This window comes from Seriola dumerili, unplaced genomic scaffold, assembly GCF_002260705.1.
Source record: "Seriola dumerili isolate Sdu_G_001 unplaced genomic scaffold, Sdu_1.0 BDQW01000011.1, whole genome shotgun sequence".
Classification (NCBI taxonomy): Eukaryota; Metazoa; Chordata; class Actinopteri; order Carangiformes; family Carangidae; genus Seriola; species Seriola dumerili.
Genome location: NW_019174266.1, coordinates 3,843,436 through 3,859,428, shown reverse-complemented (window position 1 = coordinate 3,859,428; position 15,993 = coordinate 3,843,436). Strand labels below are relative to the sequence as shown.

At 39.6% G+C, this 15,993-nt stretch overlaps 2 protein-coding genes across 2 annotated transcripts in view; both read left to right on the top strand.

Annotated features, from left to right (window-relative positions):
• Positions 1–4,812, top strand: part of iqgap1 (IQ motif containing GTPase activating protein 1) — a 45,624-nt gene extending 40,812 nt beyond the window's left edge. The window contains exons 33-37 of the mRNA XM_022746804.1: positions 34–243; positions 369–535; positions 1,758–1,880; positions 2,291–2,399; positions 2,512–4,812. Of these exons, the coding sequence (XP_022602525.1) occupies positions 34–243; positions 369–535; positions 1,758–1,880; positions 2,291–2,399; positions 2,512–2,625 (723 nt within the window). The 3' untranslated portion in view covers positions 2,626–4,812. The remainder of the gene's footprint in view (positions 1–33; positions 244–368; positions 536–1,757; positions 1,881–2,290; positions 2,400–2,511) is intronic.
• A 2,543-nt stretch (positions 4,813–7,355) lies between these two features.
• The window catches only part of crtc3 (CREB regulated transcription coactivator 3), a 29,496-nt gene continuing 20,858 nt past the window's right edge, over positions 7,356–15,993 (top strand). The window contains exons 1-3 of the mRNA XM_022748259.1: positions 7,356–7,487; positions 11,148–11,258; positions 12,716–12,844. Of these exons, the coding sequence (XP_022603980.1) occupies positions 7,356–7,487; positions 11,148–11,258; positions 12,716–12,844 (372 nt within the window). The remainder of the gene's footprint in view (positions 7,488–11,147; positions 11,259–12,715; positions 12,845–15,993) is intronic.

The window sequence follows — 15,993 nt, the reverse complement described above, 5'->3', positions numbered from 1 at the left end:
AACTCCTATCCATCTCGATTCCCTGGGTGACAGGAAGCAGAGTACCAGCGTGCCATGCAGAGGAGGGCCATCCGAGATGCCAAGACCCCAGAGAAGATGAAGCAGGTCAAACCGGTGGTGGACGACAGCCTGACGCTGCAGGGCAAGAAGGACAAGATCAAGAGCAACCTGCAGAGGCTGGCGGAGCTGGGGAAGGTTCACCCCGAGAACCGCTATCAGGACCTCATCAACGACATAGCCAAGGTAAACATTACAAAGATTATCTCTGGAAACAAATAAAACAACAGCATTTGTTGTGTTGTACTTAAATGTGTTGTGTTTGTGTGTGTGTGTGTGTGTGTGTGTGTGTGTGTGTGTGTGTATTACAGGACATCAGAAATCAGAGACGGTATCGTCAGCGTAGGAAAGCCGAGCTGGTGAAACTTCAGCAGACAAACACCGCCCTGAATTCAAAGACCAAATTTTACAATGTGCAGATTGATTCATACAATCAGTATATCAAGACATGCATGGACAACCTGGCCAGCAAGGGCAAGTGAGTGGCCTTTAATCTTCTTTTTTTTTTTTCATTAATCACAATTCTCATTTTTAGTTCTCTTTGCCATCCCATAACAAGGAGACGGGCACCGTAGTGTTAGCTCAAAATTTGAAGAAAAATGCCAGAAGGGGGAAAATTTACTGTACATATAGGTGTCTTTAAATACCACATTCTCTGTCCTTGAAAGCAACCAACTGTGCCACACATGTACCCAAACAAAACTGGGTAACTTGTAACAGGCAGCGGCACACAGTGTTTATCCTCAGACACCTGCTGCTTTTGATTTTGGACATCTAATCAGGGGTTGTTTTACTCCTGGAGTGCAGGATGCAATTAATTACAGCTGCTGCCTCGCTGGTTAGAAAACCAGAGCTGTGGTTACAATCAGGAGTCTAACCAACCACAGAAAAAGTCCTTCTCACTTTTATATATAGATGTTTATTACTCAGAATGAAATCATCCAGTGTCATCAGATCATATATGTAACAGATTCACACCAAGTTGACGGTAGCTTTATCAAAGAAACTTGAAAAATAGAGATAGATATTCATCCCCTAGGGAAAATTCAAGTGTCTAGTTGCTCAATATTAAAAATAAAAATAAAAAATTCAATAGTAAACAATATAAATATAAATTGTATACGATGTTATGGTGATATTTTTATGCTTTATTTGTTTTTTTTAAAAGAATGCATAAATATATTATTATATTTTATGTTTTGGGTGTTTTTTATAATATATAATTATATTATTGTATATTATGTTTCAGGTATAAGGTGTATATTTGAGCACAACTTAAAAAAAAAAAGCCATATTCTGAAAAATATTGCATATGGCAGGAAATATCACGATACTTAATGTTATTGAATATCGGCCCAACTCTAATAGAAACCAAAGATGAACACCAGCATATGTGGTTAGTTTCTTTGGTGTCAAATACAACCTCATTCTTGAAAATCTACTTTCTGTCCATGTTAATGAATCAGAATGAGTCTCCTCTTCTCACACGTTGATGCGTACCATTCACTCTGTCCACAAGAGCTACACAGGAGCATTTCTAATAATAATATGAATGATGCAGCTCAGGTTTCTGAGCAGTGAGACGTGATGAAACATCAAGGCTTTGTGCTGAGAGATGGTTTTACTGTACACTTGTCTCTCTCTCTCTCTCTCTCTCTCTCTCTCTCTCTCTCTCACTCTCTCTCACTCACTCCTCTCAGGTTGTCAAAGAAACCAGGTGACCAGAAGGCCAAGAAGAGTAAACAGGTGTCACAGAAATACACGGCCTCTCGCCTCCACGAGAAGGGGGTGCTGATCGCGATCGAGGATCTGCAGCCCAACCAGTGTGTTCTGCTTCTTTTACTGCGAAACTAAGTGTCACAATTCTGCCAAATTGTGGTCACAAAAAATGTTTATTTTCCAGGAAAATCGATAAGCCATTATATTTCTGAGGAAATAACATTATGAATTTTTAATCTTTGTTCGAACTTTATCTTTAATGAAAGGAAGCTGTTATGCTGCTCACCCTTCTTATTTTACGCAACACTAAATATCAAAACACGACAAATCTCACTTTATTTATAAACTTCTGTCATTGACGTTCATGAAAAATAATGTGTTTACTTAATCTCAGCCATTTTAGTTGAATTCATGCCAGGTTAGGAACCAGAGGGCTTCTGTTGATCCGTTCCTTGTTTGCTAGTTACCCCCCTCTCCACGTTGACTAATCCTCTGTTTACTCCTCTTTTCATAGATTCAAGAATGCTATTTTTGAGATTTCGCCATCAGAGACGGTCGGAGTGTTTGATGTGAAGGCCAAGTTCATGGGCGTGCACTTGGAGACATTACAGTTAGAATATCAGGTATGATTTCTGTTTCACACAACAGTTTTCCTTCCAGCAGCGTAGATAGCGAGTTCATTACAGAGATAGTCGGTTGTGATTGTGGCTGATCTCTTCTGTATTTGTTCGTCAGGATCTCCTCCAGCTGCAGTATGAAGGCGTGGCGGTGATGAAGCTCTTCGACAGGGCCACCATCAACGTCAACCTGCTCATTTTCCTGCTCAACAAGAAATTTTATGGGAAATAGAGAAACAGGGGAAAAGGGCAACAGACACTGATTCAAACCACCAGACCCACTTTCAGGGGTCGCTGAAAGCCCTGACTTGAACCATCCCGGCTTTCCTACACATTCCTTACTGCACTTCTCCTTTGCGCCTATGCAAATTAATGTGCATTATTTTTTATCATGTGGATAACAATTTGTGCTTTATTCTTCATGGAACACTCCATTGTGCAACTTGAGCAAGCAAACCACAGACGCTTGCTGGAGTTTTTCTTCCTGTCTCTGTTACTGTCTGTAACTGCAGTTAGGTCAGAGGTTTAAGATTTGTATTTTTTTGCTTTAAATATTATGAATATCCTGTGCATGGGCTTTGAGTAATTATAAAAAATTATGTTTTATGTAAAGAGATCATGTTTTATGTCTTTCTTAGCTGTTAGTTTATCCGCTCACCTGGCTGATAAAGGCCTGATAAACATCTCCGCTGCCAAAGAGCTAGCGTTCTTTTCAGCAGGGCCGTAGCACGTGAGGCAGCATTGTACAAGTCCTGACCTGGTCTTGGACTCAATGACTGTCTCATTTTTGTGTTTGATTTTTGTGTTGTTGCTTGACACAAATTGAAAAGAAAAACTGAAAGAGGTGGAGGGAAAAAAAAAAAAAACAAGATGCACTCCTCCTCCTTCTTCACCACATTTTATTTTGAAAACACTGTAGTTTAAAGTATTTCTCTCTCTTGATTTGGATTCGACCCACCTCAACATAAAATGCACATAAATATTCTGATATCAATGCAAAGAGAAAGTGGCATCAGACATGGTATTTGTAAAAAAAAATTGTGCAACAATTGCCATGCTCATATTGAGCTGTTGACCTCAAAACTTGACATTTTTCAATATAAATAACTTCAGAATTCAATTTTTTGCAATAGCATGACAAATTGACATTACACCACTCACACCTAGCCTGTTACTGGCACCAGTGTTGGGGAGTTACATGAAACAGTATTACATAATTAAATTACAAAGTAAATGTAATTGTAATCTGTTACAGTTACTGAGGAAAAAAAAAAAGAAGAATAATTACATTTACTATTCAAAATGTCGGAGATTACAAAAGAGTTGCATCGTAATCTTGCTCGGTAAAACCTGAGATGTAGAATATAACATGTCCGAGCAGGAAGGCCGCCTTCTGTCGTATCTGTGGACAACCTGGGTCAGACAGGTGACAGGTGTGAGCTCACTTACTTACTTCAGCGTTTTGTTTTCATTGAATATTAACATGAGAGGCCATTAGGTTGTGAATATCTACAGGGAATCAACAGACTAAATTAATGTTACTGAAAAGTAATCAAACAGTAAGTTACATTACTTTGATAAAGTAATTAAAGTTACATAGCTTATTACATTTTAAACAGGGGAATTAGTGATCTGTAACCTATTACATTTCAAAGGTAACCTTCCCAACACTGGCACTATCAGGCTCTGTAGTCTTCCCTTTTTCTTGACAAGTCAGGATGTTTGTCTTTGGTTTGTCTCGGACTGGACCGAGCGGCCGTGACTTCAGCCCTGATGCTCAGAACTGACCTACAGTACGTTTGTGCTCCTGGCTCTGACACTCGTCAGCAGAAGGGACATAGCTCTCCTGCACTCCAGGCTGTGCAGATGTGGTCAGTGACTGGCTTTCTCAGATTACTTACTGGAAATTAAATGTTTTTATAAATCTTATGGGCTGTTTATCTTGAATAAACTACATCAGTTTAGTAAACATAACTTCATGTCTGTTAATCTGTAAAACATGAGATGGGCTCTAGAAGTGTAAGATGGACATTGTCTTGTTGAAAATAATTTGATAAAGTTGCCCTTATTTATATTTTATATGTTGTGAGTCCACATTATACTGTAGCAAAACCTAAGGCAGATCATGTGAGTAAGCTAGTGAGCTTGAGGATGTGCAGTATTACAGTAACTAGACTTGTGGGTCCAGCAGATATCACTGTACACCATCTCATTTTAGTGAAGTGGTGATTGTATCAGAGTTATTTCAAGGAGCCTTAAATTGCGATTCCACACGGACTTATTGAACCAGATGTTGATTTTCTGTCTCATGTAAAGTTGCCCTGATGTGGAGGAGACCGAGCTGTCTGTACATTATTTGCTCTCATTCAGTCAATCGAGTGTATTTGACCTGTTTTAGAATAAAGCGCTACAGATGCAGTGTGGTTTCCCTAATCTGACAGCTGTTTTGCAGGCAGTGGTCAACACTGACTCAAGTAATATCCATCAGTAATATACTTGACTTCAGAATTTCTATTTTATATTACTTTATATTTCTACTGCACTACATTTCAGAGGGAAACATTTTACATTTTACTCCACTACAGTTATTTCATCACTACAGTTATACAAGATTTTGCATTAAAAACATCTGATTACTTTGTAAAAATGATGCATCGATACAGATTAAACCACCCAGCAGTATATAAAGCTGGCAAAATCAACTCGCGCTTAACATTAGAATACTCCTTACATGATCATCAGTAATAACAATCAAATATAACATCCAGAGGCCATACTGTGCACAATAAATGCGTTTGCCTTTGATAGCGAAAGTAGATAATAATAATACTTACAAATGTTTAATGAAGTACTTTTACATTGTAGAATTGCTACTGCTCCTGACACATGCCGTGACTATAGTACTTTCTAGTGGTCCATAAGTGAGGTCTTGTATGAAATAAGGGCCTTTCGCATTCCTTACGTTACCTGAAGACCACTTGGAAAGGAAGGGATGAGGGAAGGTGTTTGGAGTTGCAATCTGCAACCTCACTGCTAGATGCCACTAAATCCCACACACCAGTCCTTTAATTTGAACCCAGGCCATCTATTGAAATCACTATTTCCGTAGATTAGGACTGCTTCCACCTCCCAGGATTAACAGAGCATGTTGAAGTCTTGTAAATTTTTAAAAAGCAGTGAATTCAGTTCCCTCATAAAAATAAAAAAAGGTGTTAGAATGTATTGAAAAGTCTTAAAAATCATTGACAAAGATCTTGAATGTTTTTTTCTTGCCTATCATAAACAATAACATTAGTCATACATTAGTCATTTTGGTTGTCAGGACACAGTTGTCAGAAAGCTTTTGATTTTAGCTAAATTAACAAATTAATTAATTATTCTTAATTGATTACCTCATCCGTTACCTTTCTGACACTTACCTTTCACACTTATCAATTAGCCTATGGGCCCATGGGCCCCTGGGCCCTTGGGCATGGACAAGGGCCAGGGGGGCCCTAAACACAGGCCAAGTGGCCTGGTTCATTAATCCATACATGGGTCCAGGTCACTGGGAAGTACTGACACAAAAGTGAAATGTCAAAAGATTAATTTTCATCAGTTTTCCCTCAATATGAGAGTGAAAGGGTATTGAATTCTATTCTGTTGTATTAAAAAGCTTTGAATTTAATTTGACGAACACTGCAACTTCCCAAAGATAGTAATAATAAGACAGATAGCAGTTATTATTATTCCCACAGAGAGCCATGATAATGTACTGCCTTTGTCGCCGCCTGGTGGACACAACGGGTATTGACGTTGTTTAACGAGGCAATGTTTTTCTCGCAGTAGTATGAGGATAACGAGCCAGCGGATCTGAGTTGCAGTTACTAGCCCTGTCAGCCGACGGTTAATAAGCCGAAAACATCAGCAGCAATTTCTCAGAAGAATTCCGGTTTAGCGGCGACGAAGAAACCATCTTTTCTGTCGGCGTTGTTTGTTTTTCTTCATGGAGGAGTCGTAGGGCTGGAGTTTGTCTGAGGTCTCTCTGCTGTCCGTGGATTACCACAAGACTCGACTCCGAAGCGCTGTGATATCTGTTTAAGAGTGAAATTGTGGATTATGCGCCTGCATCACATGTGAATATCTGCGTTTTTTGGAGATTGCTTGTTTCCCAGTTTGTTGGTAACATAAACTCGAAATTCAGTAAAGTCCGAACAAGACCAGCGGACACTTGTTGAAATACAATTTACCGAGAAAACCTTTGCCCAACTGCTCTGAGCTTTGCTAATGTCAGTAGCGAGATTTAGCTAACGAGGCTAACAACTTTCTCTAACAGCAGCGCTAAATCCTTTGGCACAAATTGCTTCTAATACAGTACAGCCTGTTAGATGTTGACCGAGACCGAGTGTCCACAACTTGGTAGAGTGCGTTTGTCAAAATTGTTGAGATGTCACTGACAGCAGCTTAGCTAACTTTGCTAGCTGCAGCTGTTACTCGGCTCTCCGTTCACCTCCAGCGTTATGTTAGCAATGACAGCTAACGTTATGTCAACGTTAGATTCAAACAAGTGGTTCGCTGGAAGTGTGTCAATATGAAGTTACATTGTGCCATTAACTTACTTTAATCAACACGCAATTCTTCTAGAAAGTTATTAAAGTTAACTTGCAAGCACAGATAATTTGCAAAGGCTTCATATACCCCGTCGTCAAAGCTTAAGAAGCCAACTTTTATTAACAGGAGCTTTAACGTTAGCATAGCTACGTTAGCTACTATCCGGGCTTACAATAACCCACTCAGCTCTGAAACTGCAGCCAGCCGAGTTGACTCTGAATCAACTTTGGCCAACCAGTAATATGTTCTATGCTTGTAAAACTCTGATGGGCTCACTGAGAGACTTTGAAAAATAGACTCCCAGCACCGTTTTCCACTTTTGTTCCCCCCCCCCCCACAAGTAGCTGAAGTTGCAAAACTACGGCCCACACAATGTCCGGCTCCCCGGGCACAGGTGGCTCAAACCCCAGGAAGTTCAGCGAAAAGATAGCGCTGCACAACCAGAAGCAAGCAGAAGAGACGCGGGCCTTTGAACAGCTGATGACAGACCTGACAGTTTCAAGGGTAAATACGCTTCATTTTGAAATAACTGTCATGTATCAGTTTTTTTGTTTTGTTTCCCGAATGCGTTCATTGTAACTACGGACAGCCTCGGCTGGAGTGAGCTGTCGCTTGTTTGATAGACTCCGTCTGCTGACTGAGATTTCTGGTGTTGAACCACTACTTCTTGTTTTTTCTTCATGCATCCATTCAGCAGTGACAAACCCCATCTGCAGTAACGTTGCCCAGTGTAACAACAGAGGAAAAACTCACAGTTAAGCTATCATACACACATCAGTAGTTATCGAAACAGAAGAAAAACGTGGGGTGCAACAATTACTATCAATCGGAAAAGTATTGCAAAGAGCCATGAAACAGGAAATGCGAAAGTGTCAAATTTTGTACCAGCACCACCCGCCTAAAGTTCCGCTGGTTGTACAGATAGAAACACCCAAAGGAAGCAGTGTTGCACACGAAGATACGATCGTCTTTTTTATACTTAATGATTTCCCACGGGTTAAACCCTGATGTGTCTCCTGCAGCCTGTGGACACTGTGGTCCCAGTCTGCACGGATGAGGGGGAGTGGGACCAACTCGAGATGACGGTTCATAATTTGGGCATTTTAGTCACACACACTTAGTTTGTTTGGCATGATGTTATCCTTTTGCAGTGCATGTGTTCAGGTGACCCCTTGTAGACTTAGCAACTAATGATATTTTGAGAAACATGTCCAAGTGTTGAGGCATGGTGACTCACATCTGTCACAATCAGGTGTTTTTTGTTGTCATATTTTTGTATCTTAAGCTCTGCTAAAATAAATATGAGTCTTACATTTATATTCCCTGGTATTGCTAACATTTATCTTTATGAGCCTGTATTTCATGTCTCAAAATGAAGCATAAGAGTTTTACTCGGCCCATTTGGAGTGGTTTCTCAGCAGCATGTAACATAAATAAAAGAGAAAAAGTCATGCTTACACGTAGGGTTGCAACTCACAGTTGTATTCATTAAGGATTCATTTGGTGATTTCTTTTCTTTTTTTTAATTAATGAATTCATCATTTAGACTTGTTTTGTGCAACCCGCTGTTCAAACCTAGAGATATTATACAGTGGTAGGAAATAGATATTAAATCCTCTCATTAAAGAAGTTGGAACCTGGGGATATTTGGAGTTAGATGAATAAATTTGATTATACTTGGCAATAATTTTTTTGTCAATCTACTAATTAATTTATCAACTAATTGTGTCAGGTTTACTTTACAGTAAAATGGAAAAATACAGATTTGTTGGAAAATTATGCTTTTGCTTTGATTAAAAAAATGCTTTAACTAAGCATAAAATCAAGTAGAGTTTAATTGATTTTTCAACAGAAACATAATGGCAGCTATTTTGATAATTCAATAATAGTTTCTGTCACTTTTTCAAGAAAAGCATTTTCTTTTTCCTGCTTCTCAAATATGAGTATTTGCCACTTTTCTTTTACATATATCATTACTTCTGCCAAGGAGGTTATGTATAAACTTGTGTCAGGTGTATTACACAAAAATAATTGATTTGCACCCAACTTGGTGGAGGGATGGAGCATGGGCCAGCAAAGAATCAATAAAATTTTGGTGCCAATCTGGTTAAAGGGGCAGATCCAGGAAATATTTTTATCACTTTCCTTAACATTGTGAGATCGGGCATTTTTCAACATTTTTGTCAGTTTCTCAGGAAATAATGTTCGGATCTTCATATAAAACATCAGACATATGAATGTTGTTGAGATCTGTGACTTAGTACAATCAGTCGTGTAGGATTTATTTGGCCTTGGTGGAGGTCTGCTCTGTACTGAGTGCCATTGTAGTTGTAAATCTCTTTTGTGTTCACGACTGTTGATTGGACAAAACAAGACATTTGAAGGCGACACCTTGGGCTCTGGGAACTTGTGATTAGTAGTCAGTCAGTCAGTCATCAGTTGCAGTGCTAAAATCTAGAAGGATTGAACCTGCATAGCTAAATATATGTGGATTTTTATCTGCAGTTTTTGCTGCTGGCTGAATTTCACATAGGTCCAGAATGAGTCAACATGTTTTTTTAAAGGTGTTGTAATTTTTTCAAATCTTTTTTTCTCCATCACATTAAAATTTCAACTGCACACTTTCCAGTAGTGTGCACATATTCCAGTACACAACAACAGTACACATTCCAAGTAATAAAAATAGTATGGGAGGATATAAAGACCCTTTTCACATTATTCTCATACCATTGGTTCACAATGTGCTCTTTCTATGAGAGGGAGAGTGCTGAATGGCCAGTCAAAGAGGATGTGGTTTTGAGGCGACACTGAACAAAGTTTGCCATAAGGTATGAACTGTCAGTGACCTCTGTGAGACAGAAAAGCTCAGTCAGTGCGACTAAGGCTGGCCAGGGCACAGGACACACTGCCAGCAAACAGCTGGAATTAGAAGTAGCTGCTTCAACATTTACGCCAGTGATGAACGGACTGAACATAAACCCCCAGAGGGCTTCTGGAGAACTGTACATTGTACCTGAATGCACAAACAGACTCCAGCTTTCTTTCATCAGCTGTGCAGCAGGCAGTTGGCATCCTTGTAAATCATAAATGTGTAAAGTCTGTGTGTTGGATGTTATGTAAGGCTAACACCAACACTGGAGTAAGAGGTTTAAATGGGGATTTATTTATTTTCATATTTTTTCATTTGTCCCAGATTGAACATTGAATGTTACTGATGGGGACATCTAAGTTATTCGTGAGAATGCCTGAAATACATCTGTCTGTCTGTCCCTGTGTTTTGGTCAGCAGAGACTGTTGCAATCAGCCATCCATAGGCCACGGTTAGCTGAGAATTAAAATGCTTCTTTCAGGGCAAGAAACAATTTGTTTTTGTTTGTAACTATTACAACTATTTTTGGTTTCAGTCTACTGGCTGCAGATGTTGATGAATTTAAATGGTGAAAAGACAGAAACAAAAAGGATAAACACAGTCACCACTGTCTAGATGACCATAATGCGGTGTAGTTAACACTTCACCCTTTTTACTACACATAAACTGACAAAAGTCTTTAGTCACACCTTCCTTGCCCATCCCAAATATCCTGTCATATTTACGATCTCTTGTAAAGATCGCTGTCTGCTCTCTGTAAATCTGTTAGTCCTTTGAGATTCAAATTTTGCCCTTTCGGCAGTCTAAGGAAGATATGCCCCTCTGATTTGCCTATTCCTGATCACAGCCAATGATTGGCTCTGTTTACCTTCCCTTGGCAGAACAAACCGCCTTCTGTTTTCTGCGAGGTAATCGTTGTGGCATCTCTTGGTAGACTGCTGGTATGGAAGCAAGCTGCTCATTTCCTAGAGTGTGTGTGTGTGTGTGTGTGTGTGTGTGTGTGTGTGTGTGTGTGTGTGTGTGTGTGTGTGTGTGTGTGTGTGTGTTACTAAAATAGAAAAAATTCCACCTGTTAAGATTGAATAATAAGAGCGTTTGATTCATTGGAATATACGAATAGTTGTAATGTGTTATAGCTGGAATAGCTGCTTGTGTTACAATATGGCTTTGCAACATTTGAATTCTGTACATCCACAGTTAGCTGGGAATCATATGATCATATCAGTTCTTTACAAACCAAGACTGCATGTCCAGACTTCATAACCTCTGACAGATGTGTGTTGTGTGTTTGACAGGTGCAGTTTCAGAAAATCCAGCAGCTTCGCTTGTCTCAGCCACGGGTGCAGTACTACGGAGGCTCCCTGCCCAATGTCAATCAGATCGGCAACGCCAGCTCTGAATTTCAGGTGGGATCTTGTCAAAGTCAAAACATACAGCGTCACCACAAACTGCAAATTCAAAATGCATAAACAACTTCAGACAACCAGCAAAACTAGACTTTATGGAGAAATAAAAGATTTTTAAAATTTTAATAAATACTAAATTCCAAATTCACTTTCATTCATCTTATAATACCTGTGTGAAAAAAACAGTAGTGCCTGTTCCAGGATTAGTGCAGTGAATTGCATTACACTATGAGTGTATGTCTTGCACCATTTTTATGTAGTTTGTCCTTGTCTGTTTTCTTACAGTTGTCTTGCCTTTTTTTCCCCGAGTGTTTGAACCAAAATTATCAGTGCTTTACAGCTTTAGAAAGGTATCACAATCAATTTGTCCCTTGTCTTGACAATCATGAGGTAAATAGTAGAGGTGCACTGTTGTAAAGTAAAGTAATCTACCAGGAATGTGTGCTTGCAGCGATGATGTCCCACTGTTTTGTGATAAAAGTTGAGGAGGTTGAAGAGCTGGCATCAGTCTGGACATGGCCTTATAGATGTGCTGGTTCTGTAATTAGTGGAGTTTATTTTGTTGAATGTACTCATATGCTTTCCTTTAAGCAAAAGGGATGTCTGATGTAAAACTGAATGAATATTTTCTTTAAAACCCTGCTTACCTTGGGATTATCATCTATCCGATTCAAGGCCTTGTTCTCATTCAAGGGTTTTTCAAGGCTAATTATATATGACCACTAGTCTAACTGCCAAAACAGCAAAACACTGAACTGAACCCTCAGAAGTGCAAACAAGCTTCTCCTGAGAGCCTTAAATAATTCAGATGATTTTCTGAAGACTGGACAAAAAGATGGAATAAAAAATCAGTGCAGTAGTTCTCAGAACTCCTTCAAGCAGCGCAGTGTTGTTCTATAGCACTGAGCCTGTATCTGTGTCAGCTCTCCAAGGAGTGCGTTGTGCTTGGATACAGAGGGTCCAGGTGAAAGTGCCCTTGTTACTTAGTGGCAGAGCAGTAATTGCAGAACTGTGGCGAGGTCCAGAAATGAATCCCTTTTTGAAAGTAGAAAGCTTCACTCACTTATTGAGTCCATTCCCCTTCTCTTCTGGGAACAAACTCAACAAACTAAAAGGCTTCTAGATTCCACTTGATGATAATCATTTGTTAGCTCTAATACAATTAAATGAATGCAAAGTACCAGTCTGCAGTTTGTGTGCAGTGCCTTCATGATCGACATTCAAATGTGGATCGTATATTCAGCTTCAGATGTTGACTGTATTAGCAGCAATTAAAACGTGAACTGTGTCTCTTTCTCACAGTTGGAGCACAATACCACATTCAGATACAGCTCAGGTTTGATTGACATTTGGCAAAGTGATTGTCAGATGCTCTTCCTCCTCTCTTCCTGCCAACATGTAGGAAACTGCAGGGTTATGTGTCTGGTGTGAAATGACTCTTCCTGTGTCTTTCTCAGGGTGGCTTCCCTTCAGGATTGGACTCTGTCAGAGGGACCCGCCACCACGGGCTGGTCGAGAGGGTCCATAGGGACCGCAACCGTATCAACTCTCCGCATCGCCGACCCATCGACAAGCATGGACGGCAGATATCCTTCCAAACATAAATGCTGACAGTAGGAAATCTCACGAACATATTTCCATGTGATGCAAATTTTGTTATCATGATATGTTAATTGATGATGTGGAAGTGGGTGTTGTGTCTTCCAGGTGCTTTGTTTTTGTTGCTGTTTAGTGGTTTTTAGTGTTGGTTTGTGTTTATGATGTGGTTTTATAGGTGCTATATATAATTTCTGCTAATCATAAAATAGCCAACATAAGCATTAACAGTCATTTAATTACCAGTCTAGAAGAAATATTGTGAGTTCAGCATCAAACCTCATTCCTTTACTGGCCAAGAGTTGTTTCCAATGATGGTGAGCAACGCCAATGTTAGCTCTTGTTTTGCTTTTATTTATGTCATTTCTTTTCTTTGCCACTAAATGTGGTTCCTTGCCCTCTGGGCAGCACTACTTCTTCATCCTTTCATGTTGGACTGAGGGCAATTTGGACACTACAGAGACTCATTATTGCTTCTTGACGCACAAAGTGGTATTATGTGACAGGAGAGGCTGGGGCTAGCTGGTAAGCGTGCTAACTTCAGCAGAGATCTCTGCAACACAATTCATCAACATATGTGACATAACAACAAAACTGTTATTTCTTCAAATTATGTTGATAATTTAAGTCAATTCTTGAACATTATAAACTAGAATACTTGCATATAGCACCTTTAAGTGTGGCGACACTTACCAGTGTAGGCAGCTGTTTGTAGCCTCAGGAGCAGAATTAGTCATCATGTTAATTTCAAGTTTGATGCAGACTCAGTGCACTTTACTTCTGCCTAATGGGCTTTGACAGTAGGACATTCTCAGCATACTCTGAATGCACACTGAGGTTGTGTATGCATGTGTGTATTTTGCATAGAAGTGTAGCAGCAGATCTCATTCTATGAGGAAGCTCCAGAAGGGTATAATTGTTCTAATGGTGATAATCTACAGAGCGAGGAACAGAGGAGTGAGTGTTTGTGCTTTAACTCTCAGCTTCACCCTTTAAAATTCATTTCCCCAGAGTCTCCCCACAGTTGAAATGAGAGAGAGCAGAAAATCAAGTCTTTTTCTGCCACATTTTGGTTACAATTTCCATGGTTTCTTGTCATATAACTCTGGCTTTGTAAGATTTCATAACTCAGATTGTGTTATATAAACTGCTCCCATTTACAATGTAGAGCTAATCGCTATGAATGTTGTCGCCAGTCAGCAAATTACATGTGTGCTGTGTGTTTCATAATTTGTCACAGAGAATAGGTATCTCATGAAGCAGAGAACAGATGCATATAAACCAGTGGTTGAATTTAGACCCTGAATGACGAGCAGCTGTTTTACATTTACCAAATAATGGATCGTCTTGTGTAACTTTGAAATACTGTCCTGAAAATGAAACAGAATTAAGGTTCTTTTTCCAACTTTGTCTTCAAGTTTGAGCTGCACATGAGAATAAGTTGATTTAAGCACCTTGGGAATCATGTATTCGACTGCAAGTGAAAGAAGGAAGGTCTCTGGATTTGAATGAGACCAGCATGTACAGTCCCTGTTGTAACTATACATGATCACACAAAAAGGATTATTTCTTGTGAATGATCACGACAACTGTTGAGTTAATGGAAACACTAAATGCACTAGATTTATGATCTAAGCCACTGCAGCGCAGTGCCTCTTGCACTCAGTCATTTTATTTTGTAAAGCTAAATGCTCTTTTAAAAAGGTTCTTTTAGATAATATATAGGTTATGTTTGTAGTAAAGAGGACATGGATTAAATTTCATGATCTGGATTCACACCTAATATGTCGCATTTACATGAAACACCACTTAGCCAACAGATCCATCAGCACATCCCCACCTCATAGAATTTTAATAAGCTGATCTGTTTATTCCCTGCCTCGGGACAGAGATGATTCAGTGACCTGTTACTATGGTGTGTGATAGTTAGAGAGGCGTTTTACCTGTGTCCCAGTGTGTGATGTCATACCAGAGTATATTTCTGTGGAGAACAATCAGAGCAGATGCATAACGTCATGGTCATTGGATACATGTGGCATGTTGAGGAAAACAGAGGCTTGTTTGTGAGCTTTGGTGCTTGTGGTGGTGCTTGCAGTCTGGGATCACAGACGTTTGTTTTTGTGGATACTTGTGCGATGGCACGTTTTCAAATGGTAGAGAATGTTTGTTGTGTTTCCTGTCTTTGTTGGCGCAGGTCGCCTGCATCCAGGTTTAGAAATCCAAACCATTTCCAAATCACCAAAGTTGCATGACCTCAGTTTCTTCATCTTCTTCTGACTCGCTCATGTTCACATTTCCAAGATTGTGTGTGTTTTTCCTCCCTTGTTTTAGCCCTACACAAGTCAGCTTTGAAAGCCCGTTTGCCTAATAGGCCCAAATTCTGACCAGATGCATTTATCGTAAATTACTCATGAGTTTATTATCGTTATTATGGAAATTTATTTCATGATAAGTATCAGGAATGTTTTATTGCCAAGCTGTACCATGGCAGCCGTAACTCTAAACTTTCTTGAAGCTTTCAAAGAGTTCCTGACAGAATTTTAAATCGATTAGAGCAATATAACCAAACTCTGTGGTTTGTCTTAAATCTCCCTGTTTATTGTGGATATGTGCTGTAATGTGGAAAACACTGTAATGTACACTGCCTGGGTAGAAGCACTCCTATAGACGTCTGCTCTTGTTAGTGTCAAAACAGAAGCAGTTTGCCCGTCTGTATTGGGTGGGCGGTGTTGGTTCCACATATACAAGCATTCTGTACATCCACGTGTCCTTGTGTATAGATGGTGTGATCAAAATGGTTTAAAGGTCACTGTTGAGAGAGACTGTCGGGAGTTGTTGGTGCCAAAATAGACAGGACTGTCCAGTCAGGTTTTGGTCCAGTCAGGTTTTGAGGAGGCATGTCCGTCACAGAAGCGGTCAGAAGTCATAGAAGTAAAACAACCAGAGCAAAATATGACACAGAAAAACAAGACCTGAAGAGTTTTAGTCTCTAGGTCAATGTAGGATAGTGGTTAGTCCGTCGCTTTTTCTGTTCTGTACAGAAAATGAAAATGACAGTCATGAAAGATGTCTTGGTGTGTAGAATATGTATTTGTATAACTTGCCCCAATATTTTCCAAAATCTCCACATGGTCAGATT